General features: G+C 39.2%; 1 protein-coding gene across 9 annotated transcripts in view; it reads right to left on the reverse strand.

Annotated features, from left to right (window-relative positions):
- Positions 1 to 21,315, reverse strand: part of WASHC2A (WASH complex subunit 2A) — a 50,333-nt gene that overhangs the window by 24,574 nt on the left and 4,444 nt on the right. For 6 of the 9 annotated variants that reach the window (XM_057735019.1, XM_057735017.1, XM_057735013.1 and 3 more), the window contains exons 4-17: positions 18,427 to 18,489; positions 16,298 to 16,471; positions 14,163 to 14,256; positions 12,588 to 12,649; positions 10,514 to 10,561; positions 8,441 to 8,551; positions 7,817 to 7,904; positions 7,106 to 7,177; positions 6,171 to 6,286; positions 5,490 to 5,550; positions 4,521 to 4,580; positions 3,951 to 4,124; positions 1,925 to 2,052; positions 333 to 419 (exon numbers count right to left, since the gene is read on the reverse strand). In XM_057735019.1, coding sequence (XP_057591002.1) covers positions 333 to 419; positions 1,925 to 2,052; positions 3,951 to 4,124; positions 4,521 to 4,580; positions 5,490 to 5,550; positions 6,171 to 6,286; positions 7,106 to 7,177; positions 7,817 to 7,904; positions 8,441 to 8,551; positions 10,514 to 10,561; positions 12,588 to 12,649; positions 14,163 to 14,256; positions 16,298 to 16,471; positions 18,427 to 18,489 — 1,338 coding nt within the window. Of the gene's footprint in view, positions 1 to 332; positions 422 to 1,924; positions 2,053 to 3,950; positions 4,125 to 4,520; positions 4,581 to 5,489; positions 5,551 to 6,170; positions 6,287 to 7,105; positions 7,178 to 7,816; positions 7,905 to 8,440; positions 8,552 to 10,513; positions 10,562 to 12,587; positions 12,650 to 14,162; positions 14,257 to 16,297; positions 16,472 to 18,426; positions 18,490 to 21,315 lie in introns of those variants that run through there. The other 3 variants (XM_057735016.1, XM_057735012.1, XM_057735020.1) reach the window with 2 other exon arrangements.

The raw sequence follows: 21,315 nt of genomic DNA on the forward strand, positions 1-21,315 counted from the left end.
CACTGTTTAGTGAGACTACTGAAAGAGGAAGCTGTGTGTTGATTTCTATTCTCATACAAGCACCTCATTACACTGTGGATCAATTAAGAGCCTAAAATATGAGCAACCTGAATTTTCCTCCCAGGAGATGCACTGGATTCAAACCCAACAGAGAAAGTATTATATACATATTCCTTTCTAAAGACCATGTGTTCTCAAAACATTATTTTCAAAGAAAGAACTAAAGTACTTAATAAGTCTTGTACTTCTACTGAGAACATCCTGAATCAGAAATAGTTTCCAATGTCATATCCACGAACTAGTTCCCAGAACTAAGAAAAGGCATTCCTTACCTCAGAGTCCTCCTCATCTGAAAATAAACCTTTGTGAGTTTTTGTTTCTGATGAGGGCTTGAGGTTTTTGCTGGAAGGGAGGGTAACCTTTGTTGGGAAAAAAAAATTGAGAGTTAACAAGTCAGACACCTGGAAATGAGGGTTCATTCATTCATTCATTCAAAAGATGTACTGAATCTCTGCTAGGATAAGGTCCCAGGCCATGCACCAGGGGAATAAAAACATCACAGACCTTGGACATGTATCAAGTGCGTACAAAGAATTAACACATCGAGTTGATCCCCCTGTGTACGCAGCAGCTTCCCACTAGCCATCTATTTTACATTTAGTAGTGTGTATATGTTAATGCTACTCTCTCACTTCGTCCCAGCTTCCCCTTCCCCTTCTGTGTCCTCAAGCCCATTCTCTAGGTCTGCATCTTTATTTTTGCCCTGACAAGAGGTTCATCAGTACTGTTTTTTTAGATTCCAACTCAATGCTTGGTGATGACCTAGAGGGGTGGGATAGGGAGGGTGGGAGGGAGGCTCAAGAGGGAAGGGATATCGGGATATATGTATAAATACAGCTGATTCACTTTGTTGTGCAGCAGAAACTAACACAACATTGTAAAGCAATTATACTCCAATAAAGATGTGAAAAAAATAAATAAAAAGAATTAATGTAAAAAGAGAGGTACCATGAATTTTAACATCACCACGTGGATGTTAACATTACCAAGGAAGGCACAATCCAACAACTGCTGACTGTAAGTGGTAGCTGAGAAAGAATTTAAAAATTGGTGTATGTTAGGAATGAAGGAAGAAACAGTCCCTGTAAAGTAAACTTCTCAGGACAGACAGGACCTGGACCTGGGAGATGGTACAAGCTAGAACATTCCAGGCAGAGGGAACTGTGAGTGAAGAGGAAAACAAGATAAAGCAGAAGGCACATCTGGGGGATCAGCGTAGGACAGAGTGCTTACCTCATACAGTGCACAAGTGGGACATGCACAGCTGGAACCTAAGGCGGGCACCCTAGGAGCCTGCTGGGTTCTGAATGCTGGCACCTAGATGGTCAGTGGTGGGGAGGGTCAGGGTTTCTAACTGCAAGATAGCAAGAGAAGGGACAGCAGCCATCACTTATAGAGTGATGGGGGATGCAGCCCATTGGCCAAATACAGGTCAATTTTAACATCAAACAATTATGATGTTAATGGGTTATAACATGTTGGATAAAGAATCCATGGGCCTACAACGATATTAAAAAAGCAGGAAAGAAGGAGAGAAAGCTCTCCTGTTCAGAAGAATGCCAGCTAATTAACATAGAAGAAATGATAGAAGTAGAACAATATTCTTCTGTTCCCCTGCACCCAACATGATAACTGATTCAGAAAAAGATCACCAATGGATGCTAAAAACACCAAGGAAGGCAAAATCCAACAACTACTGAATCTAGGTGGTAGTTATTTGGGTGTTTATTTTATTCTTTCAACTCTCTGTATGTTTGAAGTTTGCTATACACTTGAGAGGAAACAGTACTTCCCTCTGGGTTCCAGATGAATAACAAGATGCCCCAAGTCTACACCTTTGTGTTTAGTCTTCCCTCCTGCTCACCTTTTTTTCTGCTCTTGCTTTATTTTCATCTGTCTGACTCACAGTAGCTTCTGGCAAAGATACCGTTTTTTCTTTGAACAGATCTCCTTCCTCATCGTCAAAGATACTGGCAATGGATTTGACTTTGTCTTTAGAAAGAGACCACAGCATAAAATTATACAACATCAAAAGTGCCACCCCAAAATTCATAGATTAAAAATTCTTCTCTCCCAAAAAACAAATAGAAAAAGTATGTTATTGCTTGATTAGTTAAAAAGAAATATTAAATGCACTAGGTTGGAATTTTCCAAAGAACACAACAGCTGCTCCAATGAAACACAGGACAGACAGTTTAACCACCTGGCTTACACCCCTATCCAAGCAGCAGCACCTTATGCTTAGAGTGGTTTAGTAGTTTAGACTGGCATAAAGGGTAAAAAGAGACCTACAGAAAGAAAGATCATTTAAGAGTCAACCACTCTAGAAATCTGAGAAGTGAGGGCTGGCTCCTGCTTTTAAAAAGTCAGACTACACAGAGGCATATAAAAGCAAAAACTGAAACCTCCCCCATAACGCAAACAAGAAGGCCAGCAGGAATAGTCTGATATACGTGCTTCTGATTTCCACAAAAGATATACTAAGGTGTTAACTCTAGTTATTCACAAACATGGCTATAAATGATAACACAGTTTGGAGACTGTGTCTTATGATTTGCATTTTTCACTCAGTGTACCTAAGGTATCGTCCCATGTCAACACACACAGACCTCTCTGTTCTTCACAGCTTCACAAAATTCCACTGAATGGAAGGACCACAATTTAACCCCTGGTGAATATTTGGGCGGATTCCAACCTTTCGCTACCACACACACTGCTTCACTGAATGCAGTGTGTGTCACTGATATAGAGCACTGACTCTCGAATGTCCCAGGAGAGCAGCAGCTCTCAAGGAAAGTGGTACCGGCTTACTTGTGATTCCAAATCAGTTACTGATACCCACTAAGTGAGAGCCCTTCCAAGGCACGAGGGCACGTACTCCCTTCATTCACTGCCATTTCAGTAGGCCTAGGTATGAGCATATCATGTGCCCAGTTTGCATTCTTTCTAAAATAACCAGGTAAAAAAAAATAAAAAAATAAAATAAAATAAAATAACCAGGTGTTATTTCCCTCTCATTTCTGCCGCTATCCTTCCTTTCACACCTACAGCTGGAAAAGGAGCTGAAGTCCAAAGAGCCTGCTTCCCGATGCCTCCTGGTCCGCCTGCTCCTTAGGACAAAGAGCTCCTTGCTCAAGTGGCGATAAGTTGTGTGCACCTCAGTGATCTATGCTTCTTTTCTGGAAATACTACCAATGAAACCAAGCCTTTCCTACACCAAGTGCAACCCATGGACCAGCAATCTCTGCCCACCAGGGAGCCTGTCAGAAATGCAAAATCACAGGCCCCACCCTAAACCCACCAAACCAGAATCTGCATTTTGACAAGAGTCCTGGGAGAGTCATGGGCTCATTAAATAACAACTGATTCAGAGGAGTGACTTCAGGGACAAACTGGCTGAAATTTCAGGGGAGGATAAAGGAGAGTGCCAAAGTGGCAAAGGGGCTGAAAACCCTGTCGCAGAAAGGAAAATCAAGGTCACCTGGGCTTTCAAGCACAGAGCAGAGAAGCTGGGAACTAAACAGCTGGCATGGACTTTCCACTCAAATAGATTACTAAGGATGCTGGAAGAAAAGTGTGACTAAAATTTTCTCTGTAACTGAAAATGTTGAAACTAGCATCTTGAACAGATATTAGAGGGGAACACATTTCCCTCTAAATAAGAACAATAATCCTAATAATACGTTTCCAAAGCAGAAAAGATTGGTCCTCACAATAGAGAGCTCCCAGGCACCGTAACTATTTAAGTAGAGGCAAGACAACTCTGACAGGAACGCTTGAGGAGGGATTCTGGCACTGCAAGAGATAAGGAACTAGAGGAATTTCATGTCTCGTTTAGGCCAACTTCCTTTTTCTGGCTCAATTTCCAGAAACCGAGGCTGGAGCAGTACCTGTCTTGGGAGGTTTGCTACGGGATGCCGCAAAAAAGTCACCGTCATCCTCATCATCATCAAAGAGGCCAGCAGACGGGGGGCAGTATGAGCTTTTCCCTGGAGTGGGCTGCTCGGGCTTCTGGGGCTCCTTCAGTGATGGAGCAGAGGCGGCACTAAACACATCAGTGTTCCCTGTGGGTGGAGGCACAGGACAAACCAGCTGTGAGCCAGTGTGGGTAGGCTTCCTGACTTTATGCAGAAAAAAACCAGCGCCACTACCAAGAACTTGCAGTTTCTGTTCATCCACAAAACACATTAGCAGGACCCAACAACCTCTATCCTTTACTGACATAAAATGTCCCACAATGCAGAATGAACTGATCACTCAGACCGGAAAAAGTCCAAGGCCACTGATTTCTAAGGGAATATGAGCTAACACAGGTAAGTAAGCTCTTTCTGTAAGCTCTTCAATGCCCTCTGAAGGTCTTCCTACTCTCCTCCCCAGTCAGCCCTTTCAAGATGACAATCTTAAAAAATGATAAAACAACACTTATATAGTTTTTAAAAACAAACTCTAAGCAATGATACCTAGAAATACAGAAACAGCTCCTGCTGGGATTTTCTTTCCAGGTTTGGCGGATGAAGATGCTAAAACGAGAAAGAAAGAGATAATATTTCAACAGAGAAAACAACTTTCCTTGTTAAATGCATCTTCCTAAAATATGTGCAATACAATACATAGCTAATAGGGGAATTTTTAAAACTAATTTTTCCTAAAAGAGCCATTTTAAAATTCCTTGGTATTGTCTTCTCTACAGATGTCATGACTTTTGCCTTAGTACTAAATCAATCTACGCTGTGAGTCCCATGGAAGATCACTGACGCTGGGCAGACTATAGCAGCGGGGTTGGCTGGGGAGGCCAAGGAAGATGTAGACACAAATGGGGGAGGCGGGGGCAGAGCAAGCAGGGCTCAACAGTTCTGACTCCATCCAGTCCTCAAGACAATCAGGTTAGCCAGCATCACAGTAAGTGCAAAATCTGACGACTTGTGGCCGGGAGAGACCAAGTCACTTAAAATAACTCATTCCCAATTCCCAAGAACTAGCATAGACCTAATGGAATAAAATTTTTAAGTTTTAAATAGCTTACGGGTGCTTTTTAAAAATGCCGCAAATCATTCCCATTCACGCTGGGCTGAGGAATTACTGATCTCCAATTTATGTGCAAAATTTCAGAAATGTTTCTTTGAACTAAATTTGATTAAATTAAAATATCCTCAACACTGCTAGAGTGCTTTCCCTTCTTGACTTTTTTGTGAATTCTCTAAGAGACAAAACTGTGATGTGGGTTTACAGATGGTGCTTTTTGTTTTTTCCAAGACCTGAATTAGTGCAAATGAACCACTTTTAACTAGATGAAGGCGAACACAACAGCTTCCTGCCTAACAGAGAAACAGGTTTGGGAACAACTTTAGGGGCTCCATCTCCTGATAGGGAGTAACCAGCTCTGGAAATCTGTGCATGAAGAAGCAGAGCCAGCATCAATCCACACTCACCTTCATTGACAGAGGCTTGAGCTCCCCGATCCTGAGGGGCTTCCGTGAAGAGGTCACTCTGCTTGTAATAAAGTACACAACACAGTTCAAAATAGCAGAGGAAAATGGAGCTGCAGTTAAGGATTTCTACAGAAAGGTGTGTTGTAAAGTTTAAAGGTACATATTTCCTAGGGCTTCCTAGGTGGCGCAGTGGTTGGGAATCTGCCTGCCAATGCAGAGGACATGAGTTCGATCCCTGCTCCAGGAAGATCCCACGTGCTGCGGAGCAACTAAGCCCGTGTGCCAAAAAAAAAAAAAAGGTACATATTTCCTGTTCTGCCAGAAAATCAGTTCCAAAGTGAAGACTATGACAAAGTTTGACCCTGAAATAATTCAGGTCTGTTCGGGAATTACATACAAACATGGAAGAAGACCAAAGACAAAGTAAGAAATAATCACTTAACCAAGTAAATTTTCCACTATTAACACTCTCACATCCTCTCCCTATTTAACAAAGGACATCAGGATATAGCATTTCCTCATTTTATGATTTTTAGTTCCAGATCTCCTAAAATATGAAAGTAGAAACAACTCCCAACTAAGAAGCCATCCTTTCCTTACTAAAGGAACTAAATGCACGTCATCCTTGTGGACCCCTGCGTGACACAGCTACGGAGAGCTTTGCTATTACCTCTGACTCACCTCTTCATCCTCATCATCAAAAAGCCCCTTCCCTCCACTGAACAGGCCACCTTTAGAACCAAATGGTGAGAAGTCTTCATCTGTCAGCTTGGGGGGCGCGAATAAATTATCTTCATCTAGCAAACAGAAAGGAATGTTTTGCAGGGAGAATTAAAGACAGGTTTCGAACCCCAATTCTGGGGATTAACCTTTACAACACCTCAAACCTGGCATGGAGTTTATCTAACCGTATGTAACAAGGACTACTTGAATGCCAGCAGTCTGAGGGCCTTCAGATAAAAACTCATTAAACAGTCCACTGAATCCCTTGAAAGGTTCTCCAGGTTCCCACTCTCAAGTCTGCAAATGGCTGGAGCAGGGTAAACTCTGCAGGCAATCCCTTTCATCTACATTTCTTCTGAAGCAAGTATATGCTTTGATTGCCATTCAAGACCTATCCCACCAGAAATGGGGGGATAAAAGGGTACACTGAAGAGAGATCTGCAGATTGACACAGTCCCAAGTGGAAATGTAATGGACATTACTGTTGAATGTTAAAGGGCCTGATATAATATTCTTTATGGAAAACAAATGCTAGAGCTCCCTAGTTTCTAAATGTCTAGAGAAGTCTAGAAAGACAGCTAATGATCCCTACAAAACCTAGTAATTCAAATCTTTAAAGCATTTTTACTCCACATTCACTTCTCCCCACACCCCAATAGCATGCTCTTAAATGCTTTCAGAAAGTGAACAGAACCTGGTGTACCCCCAAAAAAAATAAAAAAAATAAAAAAAATAAAAAAAATAAAAAAAAAAAGAACAAAAAAAAGAAAGTGAACAGAGACAGCCCTCATTTGTCAGCATTTAAAGAGGCACTTCTATGAACTGCATAAGTAATATTCCCATTTCCGAGTCAAGAGCCTCCTAAAACAAGAGAATTGAGGGAAAACGCCTACCATCTGAGGGAGTTTTCCTTTCCTTCTTCTCTTTCAGTGTCTTCTGAGGTTTTGCTTCCCCTGGGGATAAGGCTTGAAGAATATTTCACAGTTTTAACCACACTCAGTTCACCCTTGGTATTCACCTACTGATTCTTCACACACATCTGCCATCCTCATAATTCCCAAGCTAAGAGCAAGACCTTCAACTCTGTATCTCAGCTCCACGTGAGCACTACACTCAGTGCCTCACCCAGAGCAGACACTCGGAAGTGCCTCTTTTTAAAGGCAGAACACTTCAACTACCGTATCAGGGTCACATGCATACCAGGACTGCACTTGCTGAAAGACTTCTTCTGACATCCTTCCACTTTGTTAAATCACTAAAATACAGTGTACAGTACATTTTTATCTAGTCAAAAAAAAATAACAGGAGTAAATATTAAACCAAGGACTCTTCATTGGGGGCCCATGGTTCTCTGTGGTATCCCTCAATCCCCTGAACTGCATATACAGATGCGCATACGTGCATTTTTCTTGGGATGGGGTGGGGGTGGGGGTCCATAGTGTTCAGTTACCAAAGAATCTATAAACCAAAAAATGATAAGAACTACAGTTTACGCTTCCTGCGCCTTAGTGATTAAACAAGGAAATCCACCCTCAGCGAAGCGCAGCTGAGGGTCCTACAGTTCCCCACCACCCCTTTAGTTCATCTCGGTGGCGGTGACATACTTGTTTGCTCCTCTTCCACCTGGCTTGCTGTGTCCCCTTTGATCCGAGCTGCCAGCTCATCAGCAAATGACGTAGGTCTACTTTTTTTCTACAGGCAGAGAACACCAAAAGAATCACTTTTTTGTAGCAAACTAATACAGTTTACTTTTGGACATCTAACACAACTATGTAAACAATGGCAAAGAAATTGAACTGATGAGGAAATAAGGTTTAACTAAATAAATGTAAACATATGCACCCCATACAGATCACCTGAAAAAGACTCAGTGTTCCTCTAAGGAGATGCTCCTTATTTCCTTATTTTTTTATACTTCACTTTAATACTCAAAGATCTAGATAAGAAAACTAACATGAGGTGCTTGGGGGGAGGAGTATTAGGGTCTTAAAACTCTCAAATTGAATATATTTTAAATGATCTAACTTGTAAAATCTTAACATTTAGAGAAGAAAATGGTAATTGTAAGGCAACTTGGGATGCTCAACCATTATTTCCAAAAGTGTAAATGAAATTACAAATATGATGCAAAATGAGACAGTTACAAATATAAATGACAATAAAAGGAATGAGTACTAGGTACCATTTCTAAAAACCTTGCCAAGTGATAGCACTACAGTCTTTCTTACAGGTTTGAAATTTTCTTCAGTGTCCTCAATATCTTCCTCCTCCTTCTCAGAGTCAGCAAAAATGTCACAACCATCATCATCCTCATCTTCATCGCTCATTTGTGCAGTGTGCTAAGAGTATAAACCACCAGATTAAAACTATTAGATATGGTCATCAAGCTGAAAAAGAGATACTGCCACTTAGCCTTTAGACTTCTTCAAAATGGGAACAACAAATAACTCACCAAATGTTATGAAGCAGTAAATGTGCTAGAGCAAATAACACACAAGACTTATTTTCAGTGCAATAGCAAAAGACTGAAATATTAAAAATGTCTACCGCTAGAGAAATAAACTAAATAAATATAGTCTTATCTTAATAAAAATACTAATAGTTAAAAGGAATAAGCTATAACAATTGCAGAGACATCCAAGGTCAAGCAAGTGACAAAACAGTGAATGATAAACCCAGAATGATACCCTGACCACCCCCTGACACACATACTACACCATTTCTATGAACAAAAATATATTTGTGAAAGCAAACAACACTTGGAAATATGCACTCCCAGATGGTAACACCAGTTTCCTCTGGAGAGTGTGAGGAGATGAGGAGTAGATTACTCAAATTTAGTCTTATGTGTTAAGTTCTAAGTTTTACAAAGGCAGCCACTGGTATGTAAAAATTGTATAATGTTTAAAATTTGCTTAACATTTAAGTCAATAAACTATGCTAGGCACTATGCTAAAAGCACTTTTTAAGCTAATTTAATCCTTAGAACCCTGAGGTTAGCAGTGGTGTACACACACAGCGAATCTCTCTTTAACAATACAAACAAATGGTTCCATCAATGCTTTTTTTTTTTTCATTAGTAAATGTATTTTTTGGCCTCTCAAGCACATGGGATCTTGGTTCCCTGACCAGGGATCAAACTCACACCCCCTGCATTGGAAGCATGGAGTCTTAACCACTGGACCACCAGGGAATTCTCCCGCCAATGCTTTTAATCACCATGTTGTATTATTTGAAAAACTGTCTGAATTTACATATCTTAATAGTAAATTCCACAGGAATAAATACACTCTACAGAAGGACTGATTATTAAAATTATAAAGACGAGCCACATTTGTGAATACAACTGAAAAAAATACGAGTAACCACCAAAAAGTGCTAAGTCTTTCATTTGATAGTTGGAAATTGTCGTGAAAAAATATTTCCCAATTAGGAAAGTGAAATGCAAACTGGGATCATCTCAATATACCAGTGAACATATACTGTGGTGGCAAAAATCATAATGGCAGCGCTAATGAGATCCTGGGAAAATCATTATGCGTGATCTGTTAATCTGGAATGTTCATTAGACAGTAGCATCAACAGCAGTAGCTCTACATCACCTCATTCCTAAGGAAAGAGTTCACAGAGGCAAAGGACTTTTATGTATGAAAACGCTGGATGCAGCATTATTTCAAAAATAAAAATTTAAAAATAAACTATTTCCCATACACATTTAGAGACTACAATAGTATCATATATGTATGTTAAAAATATACATATGTTTACAAAGCAAATTACAAAGACTATTTGAAATGTCAAGGAAACACTTATGTTATGTTAACATAAAATAACGGAAAATAAACTATGCATGTTATGAAAAGAATATGTCCTCAGAAGGATATACAAAAATTAAGACAGTGCTAAGACAGCAGGATGGTAAAATTCCCATTTTATGAGTGTTCCGTAGTCTTACTGCTCTATTGTCTCAAATTTTTAAAACAGGAAAGGTGAATTCATGTGAAAAATTCAGCTTGGGTAATTGGGCCTTGTTTTAGAGGCTCTGTTTCTTTTTTTTTTTTTTTTTTACTTCTTTGTTGTCTAAGAAAAATGAAGATAAACAATAAAGCAAAATTGAAAAAAACATATACAAGGGGCTAGGTAGCCTAAAAACATGAAACATTTGAAGGAAGCATGAATAGTTGTAAACATGAATAAATCCTTACTTTCCTATAAGTCGTTCAAAAGTAATTTCAGTATAGATTTAGTACATATGCTACTCTTCGATTAAAATTTAAGTCACTTCAACACATGCATCTTACCCGGTTTTCATCATTGTCACTATGATTGGCAAAATCTTCATCTGATTCCTTTAGGGGGAAAAAAAGAGGCCCTGTTGTTAACATAGGCTTTACTTGGAAGCACAGAAATGATCTCAGGTCTAAGTCTCTGGGGCAGCCAACACTGGTCTCTCTGCACCGACTACTGGTCACCTGAAGTATCAAGGTGCAGATAAGGTGGAGAGTTGGCAATACTGCCAAGGGCTATTCCAGTTAACATGTCATTTTTGTGGGTCATTTAAACCTTTCTAACAATTTTTTCATATTGATCTGTCCTATCATCTCTAACCTCTGGATTTAAAGAGTTGCACATTTAATTAAATTATCAAAAGTTGGTTTGTATTATTTTACATTTTGGACTCCATTCTCTATTTTCCCTCTAAGTAGGATACTTATTATACTTCATCAGGCCCAAGAAGGGAGCATGAGTATTTAATATGAGCAATTAGGTAAAGAGTTGCTTCAATGGCTAAAAGCAAAGGAGTTAGTTAATGACAACCAGTTATAGCAAGGTTATTTAAGAAAAACTTATTTCCTACTATTAGGTTTTTTTTGTTGGGAGGGCTGGAGGGAGGAGGACAGGAAATGGAGACTGTGGAAACAGAGGAGGAGAAGAGAGGAGCACACATACAAAGCTGACTCCTTCTAGAAATCAACACTCAGAGACTATCCTTCAAAGGGTTTCTGCCCTTTGTAATAACGAATATTCCAGTTAAACGAACAACCCACAGACCTTGAGACCCTAGAGCAGAGAGTCAGATCATGCTCTGTGGGTACACAGATGCTAGAGGCAGCAGCAAAGCTAACATGTAAGTGGATGCTTTCAGCATTCTTCTGGTCTAGGTCTTTATAGCTAAAAAAAAAAGTTTTAAAAATGGACTTTTCCCTTAGAATTACTCAAAGATAGAACTTACTCAAAGACTGTATCTCAGGCAGCGATTCCACCAAAATATCTAAGCTGCCGCCCTCAAGATATATTGGCAAGGGCTTCCTAGGTGGCGCAGTGGTTGAGAATCTGCCTGCCAATGCAGGGGACACGGGTTCGATCCCTGCTCCAGGAAGATCCCACATGCCGCGGAGCAACTAAACCTGTGTGCCACAACTACTGAGCCTGTGCTTTAGAGCCCGTGAGCCACAACTATTGAGCCCATGTGCTGCAACTACTGAAGCCTACGCGCCTAGAGCCCGTGCTCCACAACAGGAGACGCCACGGCAATGAGGAGCCCGCGCACCACAACGAAGAGTAGCCCCCACTCACCGCAAATAAAGAAAGCCCGCACACAGCAAAAAAAAAAGACCCAACACAGCCAATAAAATAAATAAATAAATTTATTAAAAAAAAGATATATTGGCAAAGTAAGCCAGAAAGAGAAAAACAAATACTGTATGCTAACTCATAGATACAGAATCTAAAAAAAAAATGGTGCTGATGAACCCAGTGACAGGGCAAGAATAAGGATGCAGATGCAGAGAATGGACTGGAGGACACGGGCTTGGGGGGGGCGGGGGGGCGAAGGGGAAGCTGGGATGAAGTGAGAGAGTAGCATAGACATATTTACACTACCAACTGTAAAATAGATAGCTAGTGGGAAGTTGCTGTATAACAAAGGGAGAGCAACTCGATGATGGGTGATGCCTTAGAGGGCCAGGACAGGGAGGGTGGGAGGGAGTCATGGGAGGGAGGGGATATGGGGATATATGTATAAATACAGCTGATTCACTTTGGTGTACCTCAAAAGCTGGTACAGCAGTATACAGCAATTATATTCTAATAAAGAGCTTAAAAAAAAAGATATATTGGCAAGAAGAGGATTTGGTGGCGAGGTGAGAGGGAGGGTAACGATAAAAGAGATTAAAGCAGTTTTCCTTGGTTTTGCATACAAGACACAAAGGAACTCCTACCCCAAGGGGAAAAGCTTCAGAATGTGGCTTCTATCACTATTAAAAGATTTACATAAACAAATTGCTAATTCACGAAAATGTTATTTACTTACTCCACTAAACACACCCTAAGTTTCCTGCCCACCACAACCTGGACACAGCAGAAAGCCCTTACCTCTTCTTCGTTCTCTTCTTCACTGTCCGCAATACTACCACGATCGCTGCCTACTGAACCTTCTGGTGAGAGGAAAGATAAAAGTTATCGCCAATAATCATAAGAAAACATCCTTAGTTCCTTCTCAAGATCACAAATCACCATATATCAGCATCAAAAGATTTTGATAAAACCATTTACACCCATTAAGTGGAATTAAAAGTATCTTCACTATAGTGAGGAATGGAACATTTACATAGCCTCCAAATATCTCCCCACAAGATACTTATTACTCACAAAGAAAAAACTGGCTTATACTCCTGGAAGACGCCAAGGTTGTAAAAAGCCAAAAAAGGCTGAGAAATGGTATCATACTAAAAGACAACAAGAGAGATTTGACAACTAAATGCAGTGAGTGGATTGGATTCTGGACCAGACAAAAAGAGAGACTGTAAAGGATATTATTGGGACAACTGACAAAATTTGATTATGACTGAGAATTAGCAGGTATTACAACCAGTAAAATTTCCTAACTTTGATAATTATACTTTTTGTTGCTGTTGGAGAACTGTCAATTGGTGACTTTATTTCATATAAAAGTTACATTGAAAGAAGAGGTTGAAAAGTCAAGTATACTTGATTTGTACATACTTGCCAAGTCTCACAGGATTCAACCACTTTGATAATTTTTCTATTAATAAACAGGATACACATATTAAAAGCCTCACATCAAAGCCCAATAGACTGCGGGGAGGGTGGGGGGGACTCGAGGAGGGGGGAGTCAAGGAAGGGAGGGAATACGGGGATATGTGTATAAAAACAGATGATTGAACTTGGTGTACCCCCACAAAAATTAAAAAAAAAAAAAAAAAAAAAAAGCCCAATAGACATGTCCAACCAAGATGACAGATGTGCAAATGAATACGCAGAACATGCAGCTATAAGAGAAAGTTCTCATTCTTAGAAAATAAACGCAGAAATATAGTTGTCCCTCGAGGAAATGGCTCCAGGACCCCCTTTCCCCAACACACACACACACACCCCCCCCCCACAAGATGGTGCAGTATCTGCATATAACCTACATGCACACCCTCCCACATCCTTCTCCTGTATACAACCTTAAATCACCTCCAGATTACTTATAATACCTAATACAATGTAAATGATATGTAAATAGTTGTAAATACAATGTAAATAAATGCTATGTAAACAGTTGCCTGTGCATGGCAAATTTAAGTTTTGCTTTTGGGACTTTATAGAATTTTTCATTCCCAAATATTTTCAGTTCAGGTTAGCTGAATACTTAGGTGTAAAAACCCATGGATATGGACTGCCAACCATACACAGGAGTAAGAGGCCATTACATCTCCATGATGTCTCCCAAACAGGCTCAGAAAAAAATATTACGTATATATAGAGAAAGAATGATAAAACAAATGTGGTAAAATGTTCACAAATGGTAAACCTGGGTAAAGGATATGTGGGAGTTCTCTGTACTAGTCTTATATCTTTAATGTAAAATTTGAAGTTATTTTTAAGTAAAAAGTTAAGATATAAATGTTAAAAGCAACAAAAATACTTGGTGCAAAAGAGTACCTTCACTAGAAAGCTCTCCAAGACCTACATCTTCCTGCTCCATGAATAGCTTTGACCCAATTAAATAAGGTAAAGGACGGTCAATGTATAGATCCTGTAAACAACGAAAGGGAATAAGCCATTAAATATTTAGGTTGAAAATAAAATTAGATATTCCATTTGACATCTTGTTTCATCTGACTACCCCCAAAGTTACATAATACAAGTGGAGAATAAGAAACACAGCAGGATTTTTTTTTAAATCACTGATCTAAAAAACAAAAGTTAAAAAAAAAAGTTAAATCCTAGGTTAAGATGGCAAAGTAAAGCTGAATCACATAGAATCTCCCTTCTCAAGTGCCAAATTATATTAACAAAAATGACAAAGTCTTACAAAAAGTTTACTAGCAGTAACCAAACAAGGAAAGGGGCACAACTTCACAGTAATATGTCCAAAAGGAGGAGGACCAAGGAAAGAAACCAGAAATTCTGGCAACCTTTGATGATGGTAACCTATCTTCCTCCCCTAAAAAGCAACTCTGGTGAGTAAAAATCAACCAATCAATCAATCTTTACACCAAATCCTAAACTGGAGAAGCACACTGAGGAAATAACCCAAACGGTTTTACATGACTTGAGAAGGCAGGTGGGTACAGGGATGGACACAAACAAGGCACAAAGGAAGGGAATGGAGATGGACTCCTTCACATTTTATCAGAGCAGAGAGGCAGGAACGCAGAACATAGAGCATGGGCTAGATGAAAAGGAACAGAATATCTACAACTGCACAACTATCTACAGTCAACATAATTAACAAAAGGAATGTTTCCAATGGACTGATGAGAACCTACCCAGGAGAAAAAGTAACCCAAAGAAGAGAGTAATAATATCCCCCAGAGGTTCACACTGTAGAATTCAGAGAAGTGAAGTTGGTAACATAAGACCAGATTATAAAACAACCAAACAAAATGAAGGAGACTGTCTACAGGATAGTACATGTTGGGAGACCTTCCATTTCAGGCCATGGCACATCCAAACTGTAGGGTCAAGAAAGCACTCCACCCTGGGGCAACCGCTCATCTCCCTTTGGCCTTAATATCTCCTCCCTACAGAAAAGACCCTGGGGGCAGGGAAGAACAATTCTGATGCTTCACCAGTGACAGAAAGTTTAGGAAGATTGATGTAAAGGTCAAAGATACAACAGCAACCAATTTAGTGCAAAGAAATGAAGTGCTAATTGGGCTAATTGTTCTCTGACTCAGGAGGCTTGCTCCCAAAGTCCTCCTGTAACAGAGAAAGTGGTGTGCAACTTGGAGGTAATAAATGTGGTCCCCGCAATACATCTCCCAGCATCTGCTGCTGACTTCTAAATCCCTATAGTGAGATAGCAAGCTGGTGAGCATATCAGGGTTGAAGGATCAGCCCCAACACGGCACGGCGCCACAAGTTAAAATTGGAAGAGAAATGTGCAGCAAAATGAAGGACTACAACAGACTGGTTTTGCAGCATGTTTCAATTCACAAGGCTCTTATGTGTCACAAGGACTCTCAACATCAGTAAGGCAACCTCTTGTATTTACCACTGAGCCAATCTGAGAGAAAGTAACAGTAAAGCAATAAACACTTGCTACGCTTATAGTTTCTTTGCGAATACTTTATCAGCTTTAATCATACTGGCCAAATCCTGGGAACAACCCACAGGTCTTTCAACACTTTGGAGGTCCCTCTTAGTGCAAGCTACAGAGTGTCAGGTCCTCAACAATTCCTACCTCTCATGAGCCCCCTCATCCTTCAAAATTCAATTCAAATCTCATCTTCACCCTAATTTTCCCAGCTAGAACTCAGAGCACTTATGATCATGACTCCTGTAAAGGCCTCCTCTCTCCCACCGTCTGGTACTGCTGTAATAAGCATCTTGAGAGTAGGATCCAAGTCCTGCACCTTTGTACTCCCCTATTTAGCACGCTAGTACCTAGTAAGCGGTCAATCCATGCTCGTGTACAGCACGTCTCTCCTATCAATGGAGTCAGTATGAGATTGCTAAGTGACATCCTCACTTCCTAGAAGTGAAGTCCCTGGCTTACCAGTTTTGTGCCCAAGCAACATACCCAAAACACAACAGGCGTGAAAATAAATATTTCAATTGAATGTCTTTACCTTTGGCTCAAGGATCAATTCTACCCGCTCATTAGCATCATCTTCTTCCGAGTCTGAGTTTCCTGCTTTTATATCTAGTTGCTCAAAAGCACTGTCCAACACTTGTAAACCATAGTTCACAGCCTCCTGGACTTTAGGAATCAGATCTACTTCTTTCTGTTCCCGGGTCTTTTCCTAGGAAAAAATATTGTTCAGTAAGCTCTCCAGTGTACTGATACCACCCTAATAAAACACCGAGAATGTTCACTGAAGCCTAGACTCATGCTCCAAAGAAAAAAAGAAAAAAAAAATCTTAATTAATAATGTTAAATTCTTAACAATTTAAAATGTTAAACAATTAAAAACATTAAAAGCCAGATTCTGCTGAATGCCTCAACACACACAGACTTTGGAGCGTTAAATCCCAAGTTTGTCTATGCACTGAACACACAGAACTATGTAAGGCCCTGGAGCTCCAGGTCCATCATCTATAGAAATGCAAGCACAGCTATGGTGTGATGGTTCAGCTTTTATAGGCTAGATGAAAGTACCCTAACGATGAATGACACATCACAAGACATCAAGGGGCACCTCATCTCCCTGCCACTGGTGGAATGAAGCGCCTAGAATTTTAGCTTTGCCATAGCTGTATCCCACTAACCTTGGTTAATGGTCCTTTGGAAAATTTTAGGAGTTAAGACTTAGAAGAAAATATTTCTCAGGTCTCCACTTCCTACAACAGCACTCTCATATACTCAACTGTGTCATCATTTGTAAGAAATAATGCAAAATACAGTGTCATTTCCCCTCCTCACAAATATTCTAGAAGTTGAAACATAATTACAGAAAGAACCAAACCATACAGTGTTGTTTTGACAGCCAAAAGGGAAACCTGAGGAGTATTTTACACTCCTCAAGTGTGGAAGTCTTTCTAATCTAGCTTTTTTGTTTTGGCTGCATCTTTTCTGCACTCCAGTATGCTTGATTCTGAGTTAAATAGCTAACATTGTACTAAGTGTGCAAAAACATGCTGGTGAAATAAATATATAGTGGGTTATTATTATTTTTTTTATAAATTTATTTATTTTATTGGCGGTGTTGGGTCCTCGTTGCTGCACACGGGCTTTCTCTAGTTGCGGTGAATGGGGGCTACTCTTCGTTGTGGTGCGTGGGCTTCTCATTGCGGTGGCCTTTCTTGTTGCAGAGCATGGGCTCTAGGCACGTGGGCTTCAGTAGTTGCGGTACATGGGCTCAATAGTTGTGGCTCACGGGCTCTAGAGCGCACAGGCTCAATAGTTGTGGCGCACGGGCTTAGTTGCTCTGCGGCATGTGTTATCTTCCTGGGGCAGGGCTCGAACCCGTATCCCCTGCATTGGCAGGCAGATTCCTACCCACTGCACCACCTAGGAAGTCCTATAGTGGATTTTTAAAAAATAATTCACTAACTAGTTATCACCTTAAAACTGAACCCTAACTTGGTATAACCAGATACTATTGCACTTAAGCAGTTAGCAAATCTCTGAGTACTATTAAAAATAAAGATTTTTATAAAAAAAAATTTAAGGCTAGAAATGGGCAGAATTGTAACTGGTTTCTAATATCCTTTCTTAGTCTAACACCTTCATATGTTACAAGTAATATGCCTTTCATCTTACTTTCATTTCTAAACTGGCAGGAATAGAATCAAAGCAGTCATGAAGGGACTGGGAAGTACCATCTTCAAAGAGCTCAGAAACTACAGCCCAGTATGGCCTGTTTCTTTTGCAGGCCTCAAAGTAAGAAAGGTTTTACATTTTTAAAGGAGGAGGGGGAAGGGGAAGGGGAGGGAGAAGAGAAGAGAAAGAAGCAAAGAGACAGATTCAATGTAGCCAGTAAACAAAATATTTATTACCTGGTCCTTTACAGAAAACCTCTGCATACCTCTGCTCTATTCTTAAGCCAGAATTCAGGAATTGAATCTATACATTTCTTAATACACTACATTTCAGAAACTATCTAAGGTGTTCAGCTGCTGGGCTGTCAGGAGCAGCTTTTCCCATTTCCCCCGATGTCCATAACCCTGCCCATCATCCCTCCATCAGCCACACTACAAATCTCCACCACTTTTCTTCTCTAAAGGAGCCCACAGAAGAGTGATTTAATGCAAGTACCTGTTCTTGTTTTTCTGCCTCAGCCTTGAGCACTGGCTCCTCCACTTCTTCATCATACACGCGCTAAATATGGAAGCAAATTCAGTTCGAAATGGTCAAAACAGCATTTGGAATCAATCACAATGTGAGAATTCAATATACAATTAAAAAAAGACAAAGACAGGGAAGAAATGATTATTCAACAAACAGCTGAGGCCACTGGTTAAGGGCAAAACTCAAAGAACAGTAGTCAACTCTCCCGAAATTAAAGTAAGAAAAAAAAAAAAAAGACACAGATAACTAGGAAACATGAAAAAAACAAACCTTCAATCTCATTGTTGACCACAGTCACAAAAACAATAAGAAACCAGTATTCACACTTTCTTGTTTAACTTAATACTTAATGCTGACAGAGCAATGATACAGGTACTCAAACGTGAGGCTATGAGAATGTCAAGTGGTAGAACTTACCTCCTACGTGACAAGAACTTTAACATTTTGCACAGTAGAAACAGTAAAGGTAAGTTATTTTTATCCTGTTGCTTAAAAGGTTGATGAATTTTTATTATGCCATTAATAAGAAAATAGATAGGCCAAGCCCATCAATGATTTCCCAGAAGGCCAGGCATGGGAATGACCCATACGGCTTGAGCACGTGGCTCCTCTTTTCCAAAACAGCTATCGCTCTGGCAACTCGTGATTTCCTCTTTTAACTATTTATTGTTGTTTAAACTCCAAAAGTAAAACATTCTCATTATAAAAGTGCAGTGATGAAAATGTTCTGGAATTAGGTACTGGTAATAGTAACAAAACTCTGTGAATACACTAACACTGATTGACTTGTACGCTTTTTAAAAGGGTGAATTTTATAGTATGTGAATTATATGTCAATTAGAAATTAAAAAGTCAATATAAAGATATATGTAAAAGAGACGTGTTTAAAAATAGTCCATGCTTACCTCCAACCAAACCCTCAGAATAACCAATTTAAGCTTGGTGTGTGCTCCTCTGTTTCCCACATAGAAACATACACAAATACATACAGACATATGCACATATTCAGAGTTCTCCCACTCATCTTGCTTTTAAATAAAAACGCACTTATACTATACACATTCCTCTGCCCCACTTTCTCACTTGATATTTTCATAAACCATTTTCTAGGTCAATACATATAGATTTGACTCAATCTTTTTTATATCTGCACAATATTTTATGTTATGAACTTGATGACAATTAATTCAGTAATTCTGTATTAGGGAACATAAAGGAGATTTCCAGCTTTTGCTATTGTAAACAAACTGCCATAAACATATGTACACGTACTAAATTCTTAGGCCTTAGATCTTTTATTTCTGTAGGCTTCCCAAAAAGAGGATTGCCAAGTCAAAGGACAAAACTGTTTTTTAATCTTAACAGCTACTTCCAGATTTCTGGCCACAAACGTGGAACAACTCACACTGTCACCACAACATATTCAAGTGCCCACTTCACAGACCTTTGCCAACAGTGGAAAGATGTTGTCCACCTTTTTAAAATATCCGCCAATCTGATTAGACAATGTTATTTTTGAATGTTCATATCTTCTAACCTAAGAATTCTACTTCTTGAAATTTAGTTCCAAGAAAAATAAATACAAACAGTAAGATGCTCATGGCATCAGATTTATAGTCCAAAGTCACAAACACCAAATCTGTAATTCTATCAAATTCCAATCAAAGTGCTACTAGAACTGTCTGGGGAATTTAGCAAGATAATCCTCAAATTCACAGAGGAAAGTAAAAAGCCAACGATAACCAGGACAATTCTGAATTAAAAAAAAAGTCACAGGGATTCGCCCTATTAAAACTTATTAGAAATCTCTGGTAGTTAAGATTGTGATACTGACTACCGCAGATAAACATAATAAAAGACAGAGGCAAGAGACAGACCCACAATTACATGTAAGCCTGATTTTATTTTCACAAAAACACACATTCATACACATCAGTCACTGAGGAGAAGAACTACACAATGAAAGTTACCTATATGGAAAAAAAATGCATTCATACACATAAGTCAGTGACAAAAAGAACTCACAATAAAAGTTTCCACACAGATATACACTCTCCAGGTAGGAAGAAGAGTAAAAGGGCAGAGATACACAGGAGCCCACAGCCAAAATATTTAGAGTTAAGGAAAAAAAAATGGGAGTTGGTGTCTTTGAAGCAAATACGGCGAAATATTAAAATCTGTTAATGCAAGGTAGTGCATGTTATTAGCATTTGTAGTTATTACCTGTTCTTTTCTAGACATATGAAAAAAAATAATATTGGGGGATTGTTAGATAATGATAGTCACATAATGAAATAAATACAATAAAAATTAAGTTCACAAAATCTTACAGATGTGTTAAAATGCTTACAAAATAATACGCTAACATTAAGAAAAATGCAGCCTGCAAATATATACATATAGAAAAGGTTAAAGGTATATATATATATATACACACATATATGATTAGAAAGAAATATGCAAAAATGTTCTGTGGCTGGTTAATCTGGGGTGGTGGAATTACAGTTAATTTCTGTAGTTTTAATTTTTTCACACTTTAATACTTTTTATATATGCCAATCTCTCCTACAGTGAGTGTTCATTACTTTTATAACAAGAAAGGAAAAAACTTAAAGCCCAATGTCTGCATGGGAAACAGACTTGGAATATACACGTCAAAATGTTGAAATTTCAGGTGCTGCTTCTTTTTCCATACTTAAAAAAAAAAAAAAGTTCTATAAAGACCAGAAATTTGGGGAGTAATTTTCAAAGGCAGGAAGAAATAAAGTAAATAAATCTTAAAATGGAGACTTTAAGAAAAGGCAGCTACCAAGGTCACTTCAGACTTTACATAGCAAGACCATTTGACCTAAAAGG

Source organism: Hippopotamus amphibius, chromosome 5, assembly GCF_030028045.1.
Source record: "Hippopotamus amphibius kiboko isolate mHipAmp2 chromosome 5, mHipAmp2.hap2, whole genome shotgun sequence".
Classification (NCBI taxonomy): Eukaryota; Metazoa; Chordata; class Mammalia; order Artiodactyla; family Hippopotamidae; genus Hippopotamus; species Hippopotamus amphibius.